General features: G+C 41.2%; 2 protein-coding genes across 5 annotated transcripts in view; one reads left to right on the top strand and one right to left on the bottom strand.

Annotated features, from left to right (window-relative positions):
- Positions 1 to 9,062, bottom strand: part of ITSN1 (intersectin 1) — a 205,198-nt gene extending 196,136 nt beyond the window's left edge. The window contains exon 1 of the mRNA XM_026652104.2: positions 8,915 to 9,062. The gene's annotated coding sequence lies outside the window, so the exon portion shown is untranslated. The remainder of the gene's footprint in view (positions 1 to 8,914) is intronic.
- Positions 9,063 to 9,672: 610 nt separating this feature from the next.
- The window catches only part of CRYZL1 (crystallin zeta like 1), a 28,043-nt gene continuing 12,817 nt past the window's right edge, over positions 9,673 to 24,898 (top strand). The window contains exons 1-8 of one of the 4 annotated variants that reach the window (XM_024197053.3): positions 9,673 to 9,779; positions 10,232 to 10,345; positions 11,140 to 11,211; positions 14,210 to 14,287; positions 15,369 to 15,441; positions 16,614 to 16,658; positions 20,070 to 20,138; positions 24,230 to 24,363. In XM_024197053.3, the coding sequence (XP_024052821.1) occupies positions 11,146 to 11,211; positions 14,210 to 14,287; positions 15,369 to 15,441; positions 16,614 to 16,658; positions 20,070 to 20,138; positions 24,230 to 24,363 (465 nt within the window). In that variant the 5' untranslated portion in view covers positions 9,673 to 9,779; positions 10,232 to 10,345; positions 11,140 to 11,145. Of the gene's footprint in view, positions 9,780 to 10,231; positions 10,346 to 10,739; positions 10,773 to 11,127; positions 11,212 to 14,209; positions 14,288 to 15,368; positions 15,442 to 16,613; positions 16,659 to 20,069; positions 20,139 to 24,229; positions 24,364 to 24,898 lie in introns of those variants that run through there. The other 3 variants (XM_024197056.3, XM_026652122.2, XM_026652112.1) reach the window with 3 other exon arrangements.

Consider the following 24,898-nt stretch of genomic DNA (forward strand, 5'->3'; position numbering starts at 1 on the left):
CAGATTTGCAATTTGAGGACGCTGACTAGTACAAACAAAGGGTCTGGCATTAAATTAAATATTGCATTTTAAAAGGGACAACTTAAACACAGACACACAGCTGAAAAACATTTCTGATAACTGGAAAGAGTTTGCAGGTTTTTTTCCCCTAGTTTACTTTGTGCATTGGAAAGCACTGAGAGTGCTTTTCTTCCTGAAAAGGGCCTTATGAAGAGTGGATCAGATTTTTTTTTTTTAAAAAGAGGAATTTAAATAGTATGTCTGAAGTCTTTAATGGCTTTAGCAAAAACTGGACTTTAATATACTAAAATCTAACTAGCTGTTTCTGTTATGTTAATAAATTAATCAAACTTCCCGTAAGTTGATCTATAAGAAAAAATATTAAAAAGTTACGGTATCTTTTATCCTGAGAGGTTCAAGAGTGCTTTAAAATGTATTTTCTATGGCAGTAATCCCTAGAAGTCTCAGTCATGGACCAGGTCCTCACTGAGGTAGGCAATGAACAAAGAATGAAAGACAGACAGTCCTTAAAAACTTTTGATTTGTAAAAATCTTTAGGACAACAAGAGAAAACATGGATACAGACAGAGGAAGCACAATGAAACAGCGTAACTGTATTGGTCAGCATAATGGCAGTCATCTCAACAAATCAGCTGAGAAGTATTTTGCAGGCATCAGACCAAAGGAGAGTAAATGAATTTTAACCACATCTCTTCCGCTTAAACTAGAATCCAGACAGTTCAGCTAAAAGTTCAGCTTACTCACTGTTACCAATGTAGAAGTTTGTACAGCATCTAAATACAGTGTTTAAGTCCCTGATCCTGTAATGATCTCTCCACAGGTGGACACATCCACTGGCACATATCTCCAATGACTTCAGGCTCTACATGGGGCAAGCACACATCCATCCAGAGTAGCTTGCAGGATCAGGGATTAACACAGCAAATTAATCTAAACCCTGTTTAATATAATGGACTGGCTAATTCAATAAATCTTTTCTACTTTTATGCAGAATAGGATACTACGAGAATGACCTATAAAAATTTATCTTTAGGATGTTACAAACCACCACATTTTAATTAGTGTAGAAATTTAATACAGTCTACATCTGAAACTTGTATATTTCAAATTGTACGCAAGAATATTCTAGCCCCAACTGCTAGTCAAAGCATTTCACTACCACTTAAATCTTGTTACATTTGCTATTGTTACTTATTCTAAAAGGCTTTGATTAAAAGAGATGAAGAAGCAATATAAAAATTTGAGTTGATTGTTGCATGGAATCTCTGCAGATTCCACCATTCATCATTTAATATACAAACACTAAGGTTCCAGAACTCAGCTTCACACTTGAAAAAAAGCGCTATTATTTATGAAGCAAGAGATTTTTTGGGGGTAGGGGTGAAGAGTGTTCATTAGGATCCAATTCTCTTTCATTTTCATGTTTTCTAAGTGGATTTTTCTGATGTTGTGACTGACAATGGGACTATAAGATCAAGAGTACATTATGTAACAAGATAGTGGAAGAGGTTAAATCATGATTATTGGTCATTATAGCAAGAGATGCACTGTAGTTGAGTTTGCATGAGAATTTCCATCCTAAACACATTCATAGTTGCTATTTGCTTTCCAAAGTGATCATCGTGGAGGTCAAGATTTTCTAGATTTCAGCTCTGCGCCGAGATTTTTTTTTTTTTTAATTTGAACAAAAACTTCTCAGCTGTTTATATACAATACTAGTGGCAGAATAAGGGAGAGAGAAAAATCCAATTAGACATTCCCGTTATAAAGACAATTAAGACTTTTGAAAGAGCTCTACAGCTAAAGCAGCCATGGATAGTAAGCTAAGCTTGATATAGAAATAGCCCTGGTTGATAAAGTGTCTGTGTTCCAGCAAAAATTGGTTCTGACCTTTGAAAGTCATCTATACAGCTCAGTTTCCGCAACTACTTCTGAAGTGTGATAAGCGATAAGCTTCTGAAGTGTGCACCTAGGAAAGGCTGTTCTGTGCTGTATGGATGTAATTAGCTTCCTAGTAAACTGCCTCCTTCTCTGGGTACCTAAGGAGGAACATAAAAGAAAAAATGAAGTACATGACAGCTGTCAATTAATACACCTTGCAGAGAAGGTAGTTTATCTAAAAACTAAGTCAATGAGGACCGTATTAGCTTCCATTCCTGCATTCATGGGTATTTAGGTTTTAACGCCTTTATTATTGTATTTGAGAAATAGCATAATATAAGAATCATAATGCATATGAATAATGGGTCATGCATATGCAACCTCAGCATTGTAATTTTCTGATTTCTGAGTGCTTAACTGAGGGACCTATAATTCCATCATAAAACAAATATAGGTTCTGAATTATCCAACATAACTTGCACAGGGATGTTTCTTACATTGCCCCCAGGATCTCACTAGGAATGTAATAGTTTGAGTCATTTGTGTATTTATTACGTTTATTGACAAACCAATTATCTGAAAGTGTAGCAAAACTAGTACTCATTTTAAGAAGTCAGTTGTGGTTCAGTATGAAGAAGGGTTAGCGTACTTCTACTTAAGAGCTGAGTTTAACCTGATCTGATCACAAAGCCAGACTAAAAACAGCATTTGTTTCTGGGGTTCCCAAACTCAACTACAATGGTCAGTTCAAAAATTTCTGCTGTCAGTTCTGCTGATAAGTTAGAAATCTGTTTTCTGCATTAATTCACATCTTTATCTTGATAAACCCTTTAATTAAAGCTAATGTTAAAAAGTTGTATAGTACACAGGTTAAGAAAAGAGTGTCTATACATCTGGGTATAGTGCTTAGATTATCCACAAATACAGAGTTTGTTTTAAAAGTCATAAGATCCATATAGTGCATAATCAGCAATAACCCAAATTTTGGTGTCTATAATTTTAACAGTACAGTTTAGATATTAGAATCTGAATACTTGGGTACATCACTCATGAAAAGTTGTGCAGAGAGTTTGTTGTGGAAAGCAAAATATATTAATGAGTGAAGATTGTCCCCCAGTAATAGAGAATTTAGAGTAGGTTGTCTATTTAGAAAATACAATCCATCAGAGAAGTATTTCAGTTACTTTCTCAACTGTGCCTCTCATCTATACGGCTTCAGTTCTAAACCAGAATGTTTATTTTTGTCCTTTAAGTCTCAACAATCCTGTTTGGGGATGTCAGTGGGAGGTTAATGAAAAAAAAAAAAGTGATTTAGATGTCCCCAACACAACACTTAAATATTTACACAAATCCAACACTCCAGACAATCCTGTGCAATTTAATCCAACTGCTTCTTTCAGAAAATGCCAGGACCAGAATCACAGATGTTAAAAACTGCAGTGAACTGACAAAGCTGTGTCACGAAGCCCACACAATACGAGGTTATAGGATGTCTGGCTCTAGACAGAAATTTATACCAGCAAACTGTAACCAGTTAATGAACTCCACTTTTGTTGTTTGATGTCTCCAATAGAATAAGCTAGGAGTGATTTATTTAAAGAAAATATATCTGTTGAAAATATTACCAAAATATATAGTCTGTCAAATAGGTCAGACTCACTGTTGTAATTTTACCATGAGACACATTTTAAGAGTATGCTCTTTCTGCATATAGAAAGTAATGAATTAAGGATCGCACCATTCTGTGGCTTGAATCCAGGCCTCCTGCTGATTCTTCTCGCATATGAACAGCTATTACTCAAATTGTATATCTAGATGGAGCCTAACAGAAGTTTGTTTAAAACAGAAAACACTAGCTTATAATTTTGCTTTTTATTATTTACAGCAAACCAGATGAAGAGGAGACCAAAACTAAAGATTAACTTTACTGAGAAACTATTAAACTGAAGCTAATACAATGTTTATCTAGAATATTAATGCACAGAGCTATGACAGAACACACCTTAAACACAAGAGTCATTCTGAAGTACCTGCACTGACATAAGTTTCAAACAGTGAATTACCAAGACATTCAATTAAAATTACAAATGTACACAGGTATTTTAATGCAAGCTTAGTACACTTACAGAAAGTTAGCGGCAAACAAGATTTCCAGGGGAAAGGAAAAGAATTCAGTAAAGACACTAGCATTAATTAAGTCAACCATCCCAGAGACAGCACATTGAATAAAGGGACATGTTACTTCCATAAGTAAATGTACTCATGACATTTTATAATAGAAAACCAACTTGAGAATGCACCATTTCACGGAGTTTTTCCTGCAGTTTTACTGCTAACCACCATGTGTTTGCCCATCAAGAGTAGCTATTTAAAGATTTTTTTGTTATCTATTCACTGGCACTTCTGTGATGTGTACAACTATACTGAGTGTCTCATGAACATTAGTTAATTCTCACAACATCCCAGTGGGATAGGGAAGCATTATCCCCATTTTACAGATTGGGAAAACAGTAGCACAATAAAGTTAAGCAACATTTCCAAGATCACACAGGTAGCTTATGACAGACTTAAATTAAACCTGATTCCTAGTCCTATGCTTTAATAGCATATCAGGAAAGATAGCTCTGCTACTTGCATAACAATACCACATCACCTTTGAAAAAAAATGAAATGTCAGACATAAGAACAGCCGTACCGGGTCAGACCAAAGGTCCATCTAGCCCAGTATCCTGTCTGCCAACAGTGGCCAATGCCAGGTGCCCCAGAGGGAGTGAACCTAACAGGCAATGATCAAGTGATCTCTCTCCTGCCATCCATCTCCATCCTCTGACAAACAGAGGCTAGGGACACCATTCCTTACCCAGTTGCATTAAAGGCCACTAGTAATTTCTGAATCCTACGTTAAACATGAATAAATGTTTTACTCTAACACAGAGCTTCCCCATAATGACAGAAGTACATAAAGACTTCTGAACAAGCCTTCAGACAGCAAGTACCAATGGGAAAAATTCTCCCCTCAGATCTACAGAGAATCTCAATTCTGATATTCCAGGCATGTAAGGAGATTAGACTATTCAAGTCAAAATCTGCTGTACAGATCTTAAAAGGAGAACTTGTCCCCCCATGATGAAACAGTGGGAGAGCATAAAACTCATTAGTAATAAAATCTTTCCTCTAGGAAATGACATGGAACCTTCTCCCTCACCCCTCTACATATACAGAATTTTAATTTCCAGCCATTTTTTCTTCCATATAGATAAAGAACATTTTTATGTTGATTAAGAAGCTAGTATCGACACTTTTGGATGCGCATACAAATGCTAATAAAAGTTTCATTACCAGAAGATAAAAACCTTTATAAATCAACAATGCACCCTGCCACTAGAGTACACACACACACACTTTCCTAAACATGAATTCCTACACAGAAACACTATCTATGGCCTGATCCTGCAAACACTTATGCACATGACTTTACATGTAGGAACACCTCCACTGAACTGGATGGGGCTTACATGTCTAAGCATAGTATCAGGAACTGTGTGCACCATACAATACTTATTGTGCAAGAAGGTGAACCATCAAATTAAATATTGTAGATTAACATTTGTGATTGGTGACTCAGAAGCCACTTGATATCTCTACATAGACTTGCCATCCAACAAAAAAAGTTTGGCTTAGGCTTGCCACAGTCTTAAATTTGTATTTTAAAAAGCATCAGCATGCTATTTTGAAGCATTGGTTTTGGGTACTGCATACTGCAAGACAGAATGTAATAAAGTACTGTATTATCAGATGTTATAACACACTGGATTTCTAGTCACCTATTGTTGCCAGCCACTTTCATGTTGTGGAGAAAAAAAGGTACCATGTAAAACCTTTTAAAAGTTCAGCAGCTTTTTTCAGTACAATAATCAAATACTCAAACTCTCTGGCAGTTTACCATTTCAACAGCAACATATAATGAAGTAATATTTCAAATCACAATAGGCTTCATGTCTGGTGAGCACAAGTTTTGCAAATCCAGGTCAATCCCTGTCATACTGACCACCTCTCTCTACATGATGGACCCAAATACACCTAATGAACAAGTCTTTATCTGTTTACAATTTGTTCTGTTAAATGAACATCTCCATATAACTTTTAAAGCTCTGTACCTTCTTTAACAGACTCCTGTGTGAACTCTATATTCATAGTTGAAGTAACTCCCTATGATGATCTTCTCTGAATTCCTTTGTGCTGTTGCTGGCATTTTAACTGATTTTGGTATTTTTAATTATGCAAATTAAACTTCTGTACATCCTTACTTCTCTAGTGAATATTCTGCAGAAACTGAATAAGTTAGAATCTGCAATTCCACTAGCAAAGATATAACTACAGCCACAAGAGCTATTAAACATAATCATTTAGGATATAAATTAATCCTCAAATGAGGATTTTTTCCTGAACCCAACAGTACACGAATTGCGTAATTAGGGACATTAAGAGAGAGGAGAGGAAATGTCATTTATTTAGGCCATGTCTGCACTGCCACTTGGGCAAAACTTATGTCACTCAGGGATGTGAAAAAACACACCCCTGATACACATAGTTTTGCCACCATAAGCACTCATGTGCACAGCGCTATGTCGGTGGGAGAGCTTCTCTCGACATAGCTACTGCCACTCTTGGTTTTATTATGTCGAGGGAAGAGCTCTCTCCTGTCAACATAAAGTGGCTACAAAAGTGATTTTACAGCAGTGCAACTGCATCGATACAACTGTACCACTGTAAATTCACTAGTGTAGATACAGTCTTTGCCTAGAGAATCAAATGTGGCAAGAGACAGGATACTTACTACAAACCATTTCTGAAATGGTAACTTTTGTGTTCCTAAACCTTAAGACTGTGTTCTGTAGAACAATTACTAAGAGAATTCTCAAGAAAACGTAACATTAAAAGAGATCTTATCTTGAATTAAAGTATTAGGATACTGTAAAGGGAACAGAGGAACTGAAAGAATTAAGTTTGATTTCTGAAGCAATATGTGGAAAGAGCTGCTTGCCTAACTCAAAAAGCCTGGGCATAATACCCAGCAGAAAATGTTAATCTGTGTGCAAGGTGACCCTAGGGTCATGCTATTCCTTTCCCCTTTGGTCCCATCTCCCCAACAGGACCCTGAAATTGAGGGGGGCTGTTTGCTTTTAAACTGGAAAAAAGAATTTAGCAGTTGCTTCACTAGCCTGTGAATACTGCTGATCTATAAAAAAACAGACTTGTAAGAAGAAAAATAAGTTGAAGTTGTTCATAATGTGAAAACAAGAGCAAAACATATTTCACACACTAGCAAACCACTTTTGTTCCTTATTTATTATGCAGAGCTTCCAAGACTATTAAATATTTGTATTTTTTCCCCCCACATCTAAGGCAGAACTACAACATTGGTAGGCACACTTCAACAATTCACCTAAAACTATGCAGATGTTGCCCTTTAAATATTAAAAATATTTCAAATACAATTTGAAACATTCCTCCCTTACAAATGGTACTCAAAGAACTGGCAAGAGAGAAAGAATAAGAGAAAAAACAAGGAAAATACCTAACAACCACTTTAATGAATACTTCACTGCTACTTCTAAAATACTGCCGGTGCTATTACTAAACAGCATTTACTAAACAATACTCTATGTTAGTAATCTACTAACGTGTTTTTGACCATAATATCCAAGTTCATAGATGCTAATCTGTCTCCTAAATAGCAAAAGCATTCCTTTCAATAAAAGGAGCAGCTGATACAGAACAAAAGACGTCCACAGGAAACGTTATCTATAAAGTTGTCTCCTAATCCAAGACAAATAGACGTGAAGGAACAGGAAAACAACCATGCACTAGTAAGTTTCTTTTTCCTGAGCCTCTGACAAAATCCCCTTGTTCACTTGGTTGTGTGCCCTTCTCAAGCTACAAGGGATGGCATTCCTCCTTCACTTAACACCATCGAACTGTGTGCGTTGAGGGGGCAGGAAGCAAACGGGGGCGCGGGGAGGGGGGGGAAGGAGAGGCAAGAGGAAGGAAAGAAACAGAGATCCAAAATCCAATAATCATTACTAAGGCATTACAGGGCACTACACTGCCTGCAGGCTGCAATAGTATCCTTCCTTTCTCTATGTCATGTATGGAGATTCCTAGACATTACAGACAGACATGCATACAGATCCTTTCTAGGGGCGATGGCTTTGATTTATGTCCACAAGACCAGAAACAAGCAGGCTATATCAGACACCAGGGAGGTGTCTCCCAATGCCCTCCATTGCATCTGCTCGCTTTCCCCACAAAAACGCAACTCCAAATAAACGAATAAAAGCAAGATTTTAAGTACTATTTTAAGATATTTTAATAGACCTGACGAATTACCCCAGGCGCCGCAACACCCACCGAAACGTTGTCTCTCTGCGCCAGACAGACCCATTCACACCAGCCCGGCACAGGAACGCCTGCCCCGGCGGCGGCGGCTGCAGGGCCCCCCGCGCCCGCAGCATAAGCCCAGCTCACCTAGGGTCTCCCCGCTCACCCTCGCCGGGAGCCAGGTGTGCGTGTCACCGGCACACCCCAGAGACAGCGGCCAACCCCGGCCCCGGAGCGCCCCCCCGCGCACACCCCATCTCCGGAGCCTGGCCGCTTCCCGACACGCTCGCTCCGGGGCCAGCCCCGCCGACAGCGCCGGGCTGCTCCTGGGGGCCGGGGCGGCAGGGCAGCTCCACGCGGGGGCGGAGGGGCCCAGGCAGAGGGGGAGAGACGGGACCGGGCGGGGAGCGCAGACAGGCGGGGGCGGGGGCTGGAGCGGGGCACAGGCGAAGGGGGCAGTGGAAGGGGCCGGGCAGGGACGCACGGACAGACAGAGCGGGAAGAGGTCGGACACACGGACGGACAGAGCCGGGCGGGGGGAAGCAGGAGCCGGGTCCCCCCCGTGTGCCCCGCTCGCTCTCTCCTTGCCAGGGTGACCCTTCGCCGGGCCCCGGCCGCGCCGCCCCCTCACCTCATATCTGTGCGGGCCGGGGGGCCCTGGTCAGATCCACAGCGAAGGCGGGGGGCGGTGGAGGAGCCGGAGCGGCCACCGCCTCCGCGATACACACCATCCCCTCCCGCTGCCTCCTGAGCCACCCTCGGGGTGGGGGGGGAGCGTGTCACCCTCGCTCTCACAGCCACCGTACTACCGCGCAACCAACCTACTCCCTTCGCCTCCCACCCTCGGCACACCCCAGCTACAACCCGCCCCTCTCAGAAGATTGACGCAAATACTGACCAATCGTAATGCGAAGATTGACACCAAGACAAAGGCTACCCGTAGCGTATAGGGCAGAGCAACCAATCATAAATACCCCTCGCACTATCAGGTTAGTGTGTACAGGACACAGGGTTGCATGACCTCCCCCCTACTAACAGGGCTAGCGGGGATCCCTCTGTTTCGTGGGTAAATTAGGGGACCAATCAGACGCGCTCCCAGGGGAGAGGAGGTGGGGCCAAGAGTGGGCAGGGCTGTGTCAGTTTGCATGAATGGAACCCTAAGAGGCGGCACTGGGCTTTAATCCGCAGACATGTCCCCGCGCTCGCGCTGCAGTGCTAGCACCTTCGAGCAGCAAGCCGACAACTGAGGAGGGCCCGCGTTGCATGCTGGGAGTTGTAGTCCGATCGGAGCCGCAAGGCCTGCTGGGAGTAGTGGTCTCGCGGATCCTGCCTAGGTGCTTTGGGTTCGGCTCGCGGTGTGGCCCCACCCCGTTCACCTAGAGTGACCAATCGCGAGTCTCTCCTGCTGACCAGTCTCGGAGTGTCCGCGGAAGCTAAGGTCAGAGGGCGGGGCTTGCACCGCGGTCCTTGCAGGAGCCGGAGAGGGGGCTGCGGAGGTGAGAGCGACGGAAGTCACTCACGATTTGCCATGGCAACCGGGGTCTGCCTCGGGCCCGGGGGTCGCTGCCCCAGGCGGGGAGTGAGATCCGGCCCTGTCTGTGCCACCCCCACGCGGCGCCAGCCCCGCAGCGCCATTACCCCCTCTCCCGCCCCCCCGCGGCGCCAGCCCGTCCCCCGCCCCCCCCCGCTCTCGCTCGCGTCCTTGTTTTGTTGAGACCCGGCATCGCCTCACCACGTTCAAAAATCATGACTCGGACCCGCCCCCTCCATCAGGGGACGTGCTTAACTACCCCCCCCCCCCCCGCAGTTCTAGACGCCAACAAACACCAGGGGGGTTCCGGGTCGTCAGAGTCCCTGTTTTCAGGCTTTCCTTGAGGGCTGCGAGCAGTGGGAAATTTACTTTTAAAAAGCCGGAGGCTGAGAGTCTGCTATAATCCCGTGATTCCAGGAGCTGGGGCTTTAAGAAAGACACCAAGTGTCACCAGAGCTGCAACACTGGACGAGTGGTGTCCCTTAAACCAGGAAACACAACACCACTGACAATCCAGTTTTAATAATAAAGGTAACCTAACACTGAAATTAGTATTTTTTGACAGTATTTATCATTAAATCATTGCACTGACTAAGGGCCTTATCTTGGGAATACTAGTACACTTAAATAACTGTACAGGTGAGGAGTCCCATTGAGTTCAATGCTTTTTTTACTTGCATGAAGATATGTGTGTGATTTCATTTGGGCTCCGCACAAGCACAGCAGAATTCCTGTTTGCAATGAATTGTGGAATTGGGGCAGTTGTGTATAGTCTGAAAAAAAAATGTGCTTATCATAAATAATTCTCCCAAACATGAGAAGGTCTTTCCCTCTGACATGTAGGATCCAGTCTGTGCAAGAGATAAACAAATCTTTGTCCTATGTTTCTCTCCTCCTTTCCACTCAAGGCAACACATTTCACCAAAAGAATGAGAAAACTTTCACCTGTTCAATCAAGGTAAAAGGCATTGCAGTGCATCCACACTATGAAAAAGGTTGTGGTTAGATCAGTTAACACACACTGACCTCACTTCAACCCCTATTTCTAGTATAGGCAAGCTTGATGTTTTCATAACTTGCACTAGTACTGTTGTCCTGTACATTGTATTTGTCCGAGTTAAAAACTGATCCTAGACTCATTGAATTCAGTAGCAAACTTACCATTAACTTCATTGGGAGCAGGGTTATTTTCTACTCCTGCTGTGTATCTTAAACTTTTGCTCTACATGAACAAAGATGCTTAAAGTCTTTGCTACTAAATCAATTTACAAGTGCTACATATATTACAATTTGGTTATTTTAGATTCCTCTGTATGCTATTTCAGGTCACTATGAAGGCTCTGTATTGTCAGCAGAATTCAGCTGGAGAGGAAATTGCATTTGTCTTCCAGGAAAGGGTGAGTTCAGATTACAGAAGAACTGTTAATCATGTGCTGAGAGAAGGGAATATGTTCCTGTGTGGATCAATTATTAAGCATCTTTCATCTGTTTTACTTTCTCACGGCTATGTTCTCATATCTGCATGTAAAATTATCCAAGTGTCAAAATGAAACTATTTATCTTAGATAAGAATTGTCAATCTACTGCATTGGGTTAGTAGTGGTGAACCATATTAGCTGAGGCACCTGGACAGAGGGATGTGGTGGGAGGGATGGTTGTAGTGTAAATAAAAATTAAAAAAGCAACTAACAACATATATACTATTTTGCTTCTATGTTATTTGTCTGCTTGTCCTTTTAGATTTTAAGCTCTTCAGAATGTGGCCTATCTCTGTATATGTTTGTACAGCACCTACTACAGTGGAGTCCTGGTCCTGACTGGGGTCTTTAAACACTATTATAATTGAATAATCATTTTAAAAAGTAAAACTTCTGTGGGAAAGGAAAGCCAGTCTCCATCTAAACAGACCACCACCTAGTGAGGATATCTTGGGGGAGCACAGAGGGATGTCAGGTGCAGTGGTGGATTAGCCACTGGGCTGATGGGGCCTGTTCCTGGGGCCCTGGAAAAAATTTGCCACCGAGTGATGGAAGCCTGGAGCCCCTGTGCCTCGACCTCACTCCCTGACAGCAGTGCAAGGTGGGCGTGGCAGGGGAAGCCCCCAGAAACCCCCTGGATCCCAACCTTGGCGGAAGCCGCAGGGTGGCAGAGGAAGCCCCCAGCACCCCCTGACTCTGTCCCCGGCAGAAGCTGCAGGGCAGCAGGGGAATCCCCTGGTCCCGACCCCACTCTCTGGCAGAAGTGCAGGGCAGGTGGGGTGGGAGAAGCCCCAGTGCCCCGACCCTGGTCCCCTGCAGAAGCGTGGGGGGTTGCAGGGGAAGCCCCAGCACCCAGACCCCCCGCTGTGGCCCAGGACTGGAGGAGCTCTCGCTACCTGTCATGACCTCAGGGCTGGGGGAGCTCTCACTTCCCGCTGCGACTCCAGGGACAGAGCTGCTCTGGTCTTGAGGACACAGTGTGGGCGGGGGAGGGACAGAAAGGAGCAAACATGTTGGGAGACTGCAGTGAGGGGGGGGCAGAATGGGAGTGAGTCCCTGGGTGGAACGGGACCATGCCCGGGGAATGGACAGAAAGGGGTGAGGCCATGGCCGGGACCGCAAGTGGAAGGGGCGGAATGGGTGAGGAGGGGCCCACCACTTGCTCTGGCCCAGGGCCCCAGGAAACCTTAATTCACACCTGGTCAGGGGCCTCAAGAGAGGTAGCATGGATTAAAGTGGAGGTACCTTTATGGGGATAACAGGCCACCATTGGCCTTCACCCCATGATCTTGTTATTTCCAAATAATGAATGAGGAAGAGTGCCAGGATCAGCCTCCCCAAAGAGGCACACACCACCTCATCTGTTTCTTGTTCTTATGAGAGAGTGGTATGTTTTCTACATCTCTATAAAAACTACATTGTTTGTATTGTGGTAGTGACCAGTGGCCCCAGTTAGAAATAAGGACCCCATTGGGCTAGGCACACCTAACTGAAAGACAGACCCTGCCCCAAAAGTTTACAGGCTAAGTTTGGTATATTTTTAAATATAAATTTGCTTTATTTGGAAACCCTTTGGCTTCAGAAAAAGTTATGATTGTTTAATTGAGTTAGATTATCTTTTTTGAACAGTCTCGTGGCTTAGCAGTAGTTCTCTGCACATCAAAGAGGGAGAACCCGGTTTGGTTGTTGAGCTGGCATCTTCCTCCCCCAGATTAGCAAAAAGCCTTGCAATTTGGACCTGTGGGATGATCTTGAGTAACTAAGCAAGAGCCAGAGAAAGTTCAGCTCAGTCTTCCTCAGAAAAAAAGTTGTTGGTCAGTCTAATGGATAAGCCCAGGGGAAAAATTAAAGCAGAGAACATTTTAAGGAAAATCTAAACACTCTAGTGGAGGGATCGGCAACCTTTGGCATGCGGCCCATCAGGGAAATCCGCTGGCGGGCCGGGACAGTTCGTTTACCTGCAACGTCCGCAGGGTCAGCTGATCACAGCTCCCACTGGCCACGGTTCACTGTTCCAGGCCAATGGGAGCTGCGGGAAGCGGTGGCCAGCACATCCCTCTGCCCACAGCGAACCGCGGCCAGTGGGAGCTGCAATCAGCTGAACCTGCGGACGCTGCAGGCAAACAAACTGTCCTGGCCCGCCAGCGGATTTCCCTGATGGGCCGCTTGCCAATCCCTGCTCTAGTGAAATCCTAGGCCTAATGAAGTCAATGGCAAAACTCCTGTTGACTTCAATGGGACCAGAATTTCACTTCCAATCTGAGGTGCTAAGGAGGACATCCTGGGTGGAATGTGATGGGAGGGGCTGGACCTTTTAAACAACTGAACTTTTCCTGTTGTAATACATGGTGACTATCCTTTGTGGAGCCTAAAATTGTAATCCTTACTTGTGCAGATAATTCTTTTGACTTTAGTTGGGCTACTTGCATGTGACTACTCTCATGGTTAGGCCCAGTCCTGCCACACTTAACACTTGAGTCTTAAAAAATTCTAGTCTTAAGATTCTCCCCATTTACTTCAAAATTGTTCCATTTTGCTTGCTTTTTCTTTAGCTTACATTAGACAGATGTAAAGGAATAGCATGCAGGTTTGTAAAGTTATCTGGCAAAAGAAAACTTACATTTTTTTCCTGTTATCTCAGTAGTGAGATTTAGTAAGGTATTTAATGTTCTTATGTTTGTTCATAACACAAAAGTACACTCAAAATTAAAATCTGATGATATACAGTATGTAAATCCATTATGGCCTGCAGTTTCCTATTTTCCTTTGATGTGACATACTTTTCCTGACTTTTTTTAACTCTTTTATGGTCAGGATATTGGACTCATTGCATATAAATGTTCCCAAGATCTTGCGATCATCCTGTTAGCACATTCTTGTTGTGTTACAGACAATAATGTCTGTAAATTTGTCCTAGGAAAATCTTCCTGTTACAAGAGACAATGATGTGAAAATACAGGTTAAAGCCTGTGCTCTGAGCTGGACAGATATAAAGGTACATATTTAACTTTTATAAGGACATGGGGAATTTACTTTTTCTATCTGAAAACTATAGGCCAGATGCTCAGTTGATGTAATGGTACTGTGCTGATTTACACCAGCTGAGGATGTGGCCATATTATTTTAATTCATTGGTGTGGTTGATCTGCTTAAGGTGTGTAAAAGGTACCTGTAATTTGGCCCCTAATTTTTTGGGAGAGATCAACTTGTCAGTTCTGAATTGCATAAAGCAGTGTTTCCCAAACTTGGGACGCCGCTTGTTTAGGGAAAGCCCCTGGTGGGCCGGGTTGGTTTGTTTACCTGCTGTGTCCGCAGTTCCGGCCGATCACGGCTCCCACTGGCCGCGGTTTGCTGCTCCAGGCCAATGGGAGCTGCTGGAAGCGGCGGCCAGTACGTCCCTTGGCCCGCGCCACTTCCAGCAGCTCCCATTGTCCTGGAGTGGCGAACCGCAGCCAGTGGGAGCCGCGATCAGCCGAACCTGCGGACACGGCAGGTAAACAAACCGTCCCGTCCCGTCAGGGGCTTTCCCTAAACAAGCAGCATCCCAAGTTTGGGAAACACTGGTATAAAGTAATAAAATCATACCTTGTCTTCTGGGTGATGATTCTGTACGCCTCTCGGTGGTCTGACAGCTATAATGACTGTTAGTTGGATTAGGTCCTATATACAAAGCAATATACAAACAATGTCAATGGAGGTTGGATCAGGCTCACAAACAATAATAATAATAATGATGTAACCCGAAAGAGAAAAATCTTACTAAAGACCCAAATAGGAGTCTAAATTAATATAATTTGTTTTTTGTTCATATACATGCTCTGCTGTTGTTAAATATGTTGGCTATACATCTGTAGTTTTAGAAATTTTAACTAATTTAAATGGGAACAAACTTTTATATCATTTTTTTATTTTTTTAAATGAGGAATGCAGCATTTTTATTTTAATAATGTTTGGATCAAAGACCAGATTTTCATCTTTAAGAAACAGAGTGCTTTACTCTCTTTACGGCCCCTAATTTATGAGCATAGGCAATAATTACGTCTTGGCAGGAAAGTCTAACCATTAATGTGATTTAGCTTTTATCAGAAATGAAGATGAAGAAAGAATTTCTACCTGTTGGGAGGGAAATTGCTGGAGTGGTATTGGAGGGTGAGTCGAATAATATACCATGTGATCATCTTTGGGGGAGAAAAAATTAAATGGCCACTCATTTAAGACCACTAAAAATTGTCTGAATTGTACAGCCTTAGTGCCCGGAGCTAATATTCACTTTGGTTATATGTTATTTTTGACAAACTATTAATGGTATAATATAGTAAAAATTAAAAATACTTAGACTGAAATGTAAAACCTGCAAATCAGTTTAAGGGTAAACTTTACAGTAGAATTTAAGAATATCTTTGCGATGTTGTAACTGACATTTGTAAAAGTGTTTGTTGCAATGACTAAGGCTTGGTCTACATATAAGTTTTAATCGGCAGAGCTGTGTTGGTCAGGGATGTGGAAAATCCACACTGCTTCTGACCTACCTATGCTGATAAAATCCCTAGTGCAGATGCAGCTATGTCTGCTGAAGATGGCTTCTGTTGACATTGCTAATGTCATTTGGAGAAGTGATGTTCCTACACTGACAGGAGTTTTTCTGGCTGTGTTGGCTGTGTCTACACTAGGGAATTACTCAGCATAGCTATGCTGGCATAGGCTTCGTAGCGTAGACCTATCCTAAGGCCTGGTCAACATAGCTATGTCGGTCAGACATGTGGAAAAAAAACCCACCCGTGTCTCACATAGCTATGTTGACCTAACCTCTGCTGTAGAAACAGCTAAGTCGATGGGTAAATACTTCCATCAACTTAGCTACTGTCATTTGGGGAGGAGTGTTCCTGCAGTGACAGAAAAAACCCTTGTGTTAGTGTAGGCTGCATTTACACTACGGAGTTATGCCAGCATAGCTATGGTGATGCTGATATAATCACCATAATGTAGATATATTCTAACCCTAAGACAAAATAATTTTCAGGAATTCAAGATATTTCACTCATGTGTCCACCTTTGATGCATTGTTTAACACCTTGGTCCTGCAAACACTTATTCTTGTGCTTACACATGCTTTGTGGGCTTGGAGCCTAAGTTAAATAATGTTTACATCCTGAAAATGAAACCTTCTATAATTTTGCCTAACAGATAAAATATAGTCTGAACATGTTTGTTTTTGTAAGCTACTGCTAGTCTGTAGTATTCTCTCAAATACACAGATGTTTTCTATTCTAAATATTTATATTCATGCTTTCCCCCCCCCCCTTCATGTTGTATTTCATAAGTTGGAAGCAAAGTGTCCTTCTTTCAGCCAGATGATGAAGTAGTGGGTAAGTTAAAGTTTGTGTGCTTTATCAGCTAACTTTGTTTCTTGAAATAATTCTTAAATTATTTTTAAGGTTATAATCAATGCTATCACTACAAATAGACACGTTGGTTGTGTGTGTTTTGTTTAGTTTTTTCATATAAGTTGCAACATAATTGAAACATTTTTACTTTCACTATAATAAAACTTTCCTGAGCTGAGTACTATTTGAAGACTTTCTGCTCCGGAAATTGTCTGAATGAGACACCGAGGGACTGATCCTCAGCTGGTATAAACTGTCCTAGTGCCATTGACTTCAGTGGAGCTATGAAAATTTACATCATCTGAGAATCTGCCCCACAGAGGTGCATTTTCAATCCATCAATTTGAATAAATACACTGACAATTTGTGCTGGTGGTACAGATTCCATACTGTGCTATACACGTGTTTTTTATCTATTTGTGTGGACATACAAGGTGGCATCATTCATTATTTTATATCCCTATTGTTGTTTTTTAAAAGTTGCTAAAAAAATATTCATACAGAAACTTTTAGTGATCTGATCTTTGCTGCTCGTCCTAGTTCACTGAGGTTTGTTCACTTTGACATTTTAAATCATTTAAGTCCTGATCGAGCAAAGCATTTGAACACACGTGTAACTTTAAGCACATGAGTAGTCTCATTGACTTCAATGGAATTACTGATTTGCTTAAAATTATGTGCATGCTTAGGTGCCTTGCTAACTCCAGGGCCTTTAAAAAATAACAGATGGATTCAAGATGTTTTAGTACCGCAGCCTTCATTTTTAATTCACACATTTTGTTTCAGTTTCATGTCTAATTTTTTAATGAAAATGGACCTTTTTTTAAAAATTTTTTTTAAGTGGATGGGCGCCCTGCTCTGTGACTTCTTATGGGCTTCCCACTAGGGAAACTTACCCAAGTGCTAACCATTGTTCCCCCCAAAATAATATTAACTAATTTTAAAAAATCTCCAGGTAAAAAGTTCTAAATCACTTGAAAAGTTTTTCCAGGATTTCCTGAATTTTGAAAGCCCGTTTTCATTATTGGTTTCAAGTTTAGTGAAATAAAATTAATGTTCACATTTTCCATTTACTTCTTTAATAATAAATAATTCTTATGCTTTCAGAAATGACATAGTAATGTACAGTTTGTAAAAATTTTAGATCTGCCTAATAAACTAAAACATTATTTATAGCCCAGTGTTTTGCAGATATTTTGGCCCTGATCCTGTAAAATTTATGCACATAAGAATAGCCATATTGGGTCAAACCAAAGGTCCATCTATCCCAGTATCCTGTCTTCCGACAGTGGCCAATGCCAGCTGCCCCCAGAGGGAATGAACAGAACAGGTAATCATCAAGTAATACATCCCCTGTCGCCCATTCCCAGCTTCTGGCAAACAGAGGCTAGGGACACCATCCATGCCCATCCTGGCTAATAGCACTATCCTCCATGAATTTATCTAATTCTTTTTTGAACTGGTTAATTCTGAGTGGCTGGGTAGTCATGTTGACTTCTGTGGAACTGTACAGGTGATTAAGTATATCACTGAATTGGGGCCATATGTGTTCAGTACTTTTTAAAATTGTGTATTTTATTGACCTTGTGATCTAGTTCATGAAACATAACTGGTCCCAATCATTGAAGGAAAACAAAGCTGAAAAGTACTGTAACGAGAGATCTGCAAGGGTCAAATGAAGCTCTGAAAAGTTATTGAAGTGGTGTGGATAATATTAAAGACTTGACTCTGGTCTTATGCTGATGTATATCTGGAGTAACTCAGTTGACAACAATGGAGTTACACTGGTGTGAAACTGACATCCAAAATTGTAGAATCAGGCCTATTGTTGTTACCTGTATCTGGAAAAAGAGAAGCAGTTTGTTTTATATTTTTCAAAATTGCTATTTGTTGATTACCACTTATCTCAACAGAACCAGAATTACACTCAAGGGAAAAATACACTTTTAAAATATCTTGAAACTATCTTTAGTTTTCTTTCCAAATACTGAAATCTTTTGATTTTCCCTTTCAAAACAACTCTTTAAATTTATATATTATGAAGATGCTACAACAATATGAAGTCCACTTATGAAACTCTTCCCTTCACAAATAAAATTTTGACAAATACATTTCCAAATTGCTGTTGTAATGTGCCTATCCATATTTAATAGATGGGGGATTTAAAGGACAGTGGATGTTGTATAACAGTTTGCTTGCCTATGGTGTTAGTTTATTAATAAAATTGAACAGACTTCAAAAAAGCATAGAATAGTTATGGTTGTGTCATTACTAGACTTATCCAAAACTGTTTAGATCTTCGTGTGCAGTGCCAGTGTGTACTTCTCACTGAGGTTTACAACAATTAAATAAATTGGGCCTGATACTGTAGCCCTTATTTATAAATCAGTCATTAATCATGCAATAAATACCACTTAGTTCATTGGTACTCTTCCCATGAGTAAAGGTTGCAAGAATGGGTCCATGGTCTGTATATAACCATAAGCATACCAATTATTGAATTATCCTCAATCTTAAAATCTAAGAGTTTATACTTAGAAGAGGACTTCCTCCTTTTTCTTTTTAATTTGACTGATGACAGTGATTAGATTAATTAGGTAAAACCATATGCATCAGAATATATTACACAGAGAAAGAGAATGCTCTGCTAAGATATCTTTCTTTTTAGAGCAGTAGTTTAATTGTAAATTCAAGAATGGTAGATTGGCCTTTTATTAAGTAAATGGGACTTGTGAAGGGGGGAATTTTGGCAGCTACTAAACCTGAGCGATATTTAATTAGAGAGGTGTCTTGGTAATGAGTTGCAGTCATGTACAAGCACCACAGCTGAAGGCATATGTGAAAACAGCTTCCTGTATAAAGACTAAATATTAATACCTACCCATCAATAGAAACTTGTACTAAATTGATGTTATTGCTCCATGTCCACGATGCTTTCAGCATCTGACCCTATCTGGGCCCACCTGCGGTGTGAGATCTCTCTTCTTCCTGTAGTGTCTAATGCACTCAGGTAGAGTCGAAAGAAGAGTGCTCATCACAGATACTGCAGAAGCAGCTAGACAACGTGGGAGCAGTGTGAGGTGAGTTCATTTGTGAGCAGACGAGGAACCAAAGTACCAACAGCAGAATATCACTTTATCATCAAGAAAAGAAAATGCTGGAGTACCACTTTGAACACATGTGGCACCATTAAATCATTTGTCTTTACCTAAAGCATTGTAATAATCCAGACTGTGACACTTTCTTCTGCATTATATAGAAATGAGAAAAGAGGAACTGTGATGTAGACAAAGCTGCACTAATGATTCAGCTGGGAACACTCAACTTGTTTCATTTGTAATATACACTTGTATTGAATTGAAGATTTTTTTTTTTTTTGCTGAAAAATTTCAGGAATCTTGCCCCTGGATTCGGAAGAGTCTGGTCTCTGTGAAGTTGCTCTAGTTCATGAGCATTATTTGGGTAAGTAGATCATGACACTTGTTAATATTTAAGGTGATTATAGATGTAAAACCCAAAGTAGTCTCTTATAGACAGCCAGTGAGGTGGAACCATTGCTCTGTTTATGCATAATAGCAGCACTCAAATGTCCCACTATCTACTCCGCCTTTCATAGACTTCCTTTGAACAATAGCAGCAATGCCATTATGTTCTGACTAAACTACACAAGCTGACTCATCTCTTATTTCGCCTAACTTCCCTCATTGCTTCATTTTTCTTTTCCCACTGATTTACCCTACCTACCCCACAGATAAACATTTTGAAAAACAACTTCCACTCTTGCTTATTACCGTCTCTCCTAGCATTGACCTCTGATCCTGAATCATCATTGCTTTAGGATCAAAGGAACACCTGTAATGTACGCTAACAGACTAGAGTGGGGTGGGGAGGCAAATTCCAAAGATCAGAAACCCAGGGAAAACATGGTATTGTAGATTACACCAACATTTCCTTCTTTGGGTTCTGTTCGCCTTTCCTGGAGGCAGCATTGTCTAGTGGATAGTGACTGGACTGGAAGTCAAAACACTTGGGTTCCATTCCTGGCTCTGCCACAACCTGTTGGTTAGTGAAATGACTTGCTCAAGGTATCTATCTTAAAGAAATTGTATTGTATCCTAACAATTTCTTTCTATTCTTCTGAATCCATCCATGGAGAAGCAAACATTAACTGCTCTGGGGGGTGGGGTTCTTTAAAGGATAATGTAAACTTGTTTATACTGACACCAAACCCCCTAATCCACTTTAACTGTAAATTATTCTGAGAAAAATATTGTCTCCCTGATCCCTATATATTGGATGTAACCAAGTAGTGTGTTATCTAGGTTAGATCATTTTAAGGTTAAATCCCCTCCTGGTTATGATTCCTTATGTCTGTAAAATAACAGTCACAGGTTTATGAATATTGAAAATAAAGGTTTATTACTCTAACACTTAAAACCACAGTGTAATGGGGTGCGCTCACCACTCTGGTGCCTCCTGCTGGCTGTCTTGAGGATTAGCTCTGTTCGGCAGTGCACCCTCCTCTGATGGTGCCTCACCACCATCACTCCTACTGTAGGACCCACATCTCTCCATGGACCACTGCATCTTCTTCCCCCTTCCGGGGAACCTGCAGTCCGCTGTTCAGCCACTTCCCTTAGTGGGTACTGCAGCAAGTTGTCTGGCCTTTCCTCATGGCCCCAGCATCCTCTTTACCCTTGCCTCAAGGCCTCAGCCTGCAAACCTCAGCAGCCAGCCAGGAGCTGTCTCCCACTCCCCCGGTCCCTGTTAGCAGTACTGCTCTGTCCAGGGTGCTGGCAGTTCTCTCAGCCCTACAGAGACACAGTCCTTCCATCCTCCCTGGGCTCCCAGCAGAGAACTGCCCTCCTCTGCCCTGCAGCTCCCTTTTTTTAATGGGCCTGCTTGGCCCTGATTGGCTGCTCTCTTCATCCCTTCTCTGATCGGCTGCCTCCTGTGCAGCCTCCCTAGGGCTCTATTAACCCCTTAGAGCCCAGTGTGGGGCAGGCGTCCCATCACACACAGGCTAAGCAAAATCAGGAGTTATATAAAAGTGACAAATATGTGCTGGTGAACTATACATACATACTACAGAAGGAAACCCTTTTAAGATTTCCTGTGTTTTCCTGTATAGTTTACTATGTGCAGTGTCATGAACTGACTCACACAGTGTCTGAGATAATCCTAGAGTTCTCCAGTGCATCAACAGAGATATTTGGACAACCCAATAATCACTTTTTCCTCAGGTAGTATCGTGGGGAGAGCGGAAGCTGTGCAATCGGAGTCTCGATTCTTTTGTTCCTCATATTTAAAAGGCAGTCCAGATTCTACCTACACACTGTCTTTCCACTTCCTCAGGGAGATGAAACTCACTTGCTTGGCATCACATCAGCTATCTTCCAATCCTGCTTCTTATGTACTTTAAAAAAAATTTGCTATTACTTTTTGAGTCTTTGGCTAGCTGTTCTTCAAATCCTTTTTTAGGCTTCCTAATTATATTTTTACACTTCATTTGCCAGATTTTATGCTCCTTTTTATTTTCCTCACTAGGATTTAACTTCCGCTTTTTAAAGGATGCTTTTTTTGTCTCTCACTGCTTTTCTCCTCCATTACATAAAGGTAATAGTAATATATCGGTAAAAAACGCTTTTGCAGCCTTATATTTTACAGTGTAATGTAATAACATGCAACAAGACAATGAAGAGATATAGGACAGAATAGCAACGCTTGGGGATTCTACTTTCTACCACTATTCTGCACCAAAATGTCCTCACAAGTGTAATCGACTTTTGCGTCCTGCCAGGTGCTGGGGAACCGGGCAGAGTAACAGAACAGAATCACTTTATAAACTAGAAATTCCAGGTCTAGTGATATTTCTTTCTAACGTAGGTAATTTTAAAAGTTCAGTTGAGAATTTGACATTGAGATAGGAAGGTATCCCAACCCAGTTGGAATAAAGTCTGGCATAGAGAACAAATTGATAAACTAAACAGTAATAAGTCACCAGAACCAGATGGTATTCACCGAAGAGTTTTGAAGGAACTCAAATGTGAAATTGAAGAACTACTAACTGTAGTTTGTAACCTATCATTTAAATCAGCTTCTGTACGAAATGACTGGAGGATAGCTAATGTGACGCCAATTTTTAAAAAGTGTTCCATAGGTGATCCCAGCAATTACAGGCCGGTAAGCTGTCATGGGATAAGAGGGAAGGTGCTCTCATGGATTGGTAACTGGTTAAAAGATAGGAAACAAAGGGTAGGAATAAATGGTCAGTTTTCAGAATTGAGAGAGGTAAATAGTGGTGTCCCCCCGCAGTCTGTACTGGGATCAGTCATATTCAACATATTCATTAATGATCTGGAAAAAGGGGTAAACAGTATGGTGGCAAAATTTTCAGATGATACAAAACTACTCAAGATAGTTAAGTCCCAATCAGACTGCGAAGCACTACAAAAGGATATCACAAAACTGGGTGACTGGGCAACAAAATGGCAGATGAAATTTAGTGTTGATAAATGCAAAGTAGTGCACATTGGAAAACATAATCCCAACTACACATATAAAATGATGGGGGTCTAAATTCGCTGTTACCATTCAAGAAAGAGATCTTGGAGTCATTGTGACTAGGTCTCTGAAAACATCCACTGAGTGTGCAGCAGCAGTCAAAAAAGTGAACAGAATGTTGGAAATAATTTAAAAACAGGATAGATAATAAGATAGAAAATACCATATTGCCTCTATATAAATCCATGATACGCCCACATCTTGAATAGTGTGTGCAGATATGGTCTCCCCATCTCAAAAAAGATATATTGAAATTGAAAAAGGTTAGGGGTATGGAACGGCTTCCGCGTGAGGAGAGATTAATAAGATTGGGACTTTTCAGCTTGGAAAAGAGACGACTAAGGGGGGATATGATAGAGGTCTATAAAATCATGACTGGTGTGAAAAAAGTAAATAAGGAAGTGTTATTTACTCCTTCTCATAACACAAGAACTAGAGGTCACCAAATTAAATTAATAGGCAGCAGGTTTAAAACAAACAAAAGGAAGGATTTTTTCACACAATGCACAGTCAACCTGTGGAACTCTTTGCCAGAGGATGTTGTAAAGGCTAAGACCATAACAGGGTTAAAAAAAGAACTAGATAAATTCATGGAGGATAGATCCATCAATGGCTTTTAGCCAGGATGGGCAGGGATGGTGTCCCTAGCCTCTGTTTGCCAGAAGCTGGGGAATGGGAAACCGGGGATGGATCATTTGATGTTACCTGTTCTGTTCATTCCCTCTGGGGCACCTGGCATTGGCCACTGTCGGAAGACAGGATACTGGGCTAGATGGACCTTTGATCTGACCCAGTATGGCCGTTCTTATGTAGGTGACTTGATTTAGAGGAAATGACTGGTGTTTGTCGTTTCTTCCTCTAGTTTTATAGAAAATGACTAAGGGTCTAGAGATAAAAACTTGTTAACATTGTTTTTATTGAAATGTCAAGTCTTTACAAAAACCTATTGCTTTCTTTACCGCTCTGTTTATTTCTTCTTTTTTACACAGTTCATAAACCAGAAAAAGTCCCTTGGGTTGAAGCAGCAGGGACCATTCGTGATGGCCTACGAGCATACACAGCCCTACATTATCTTTCCCATGTTTCTCCTGGAAAAACTGTACTAGTAATGGATGGAGCAAGTGTAGGTAACAATAACACCCTAAAGGCATATCTTTAAAATAATTTAGGACCAGATTATTTCCCACTCATATATAGTAATTTATAGAGTTGTCAAGCGATTAAAAAAAATAATGGTGATTAATCACATGATTAAATTGCGCTGTTAAACAATAATAGAATTTGATTTATTTAAATATTTTGTGATGTTTTTCTACATTTTCAAATATATTGATTTCAATTACAACACAGAATACAAAGTATACAGTGCTCACTTTATTTTTATTTTTTATTATAAATATTTGCACTGTAAAAAACAATAAATAGTTTTTCAGTTCACCTAATACAAGTACTGTAGTGCAATCTCTTTTTCATGAAGGTTGAACTTACAAATATATAGAACCATGTACAAAAAAAAACCTGCATTCAAAAATAAAACAATGTGAAACTTTGGAGCCTACAAGTCCACTCAGTCCTACTTCTTGTTCAGCCAATCGCTCTGACAAACAAGTTTGTTTACATTTGCAGGAGATCATGCTGCCTGCTTCTTGTTTACAATG

The sequence above is a fragment of the Terrapene carolina genome, unplaced genomic scaffold (assembly GCF_002925995.2).
Source record: "Terrapene carolina triunguis isolate 2854851 unplaced genomic scaffold, T_m_triunguis-2.0 Scaffold31, whole genome shotgun sequence".
Taxonomy (NCBI): domain Eukaryota; kingdom Metazoa; phylum Chordata; order Testudines; family Emydidae; genus Terrapene; species Terrapene triunguis.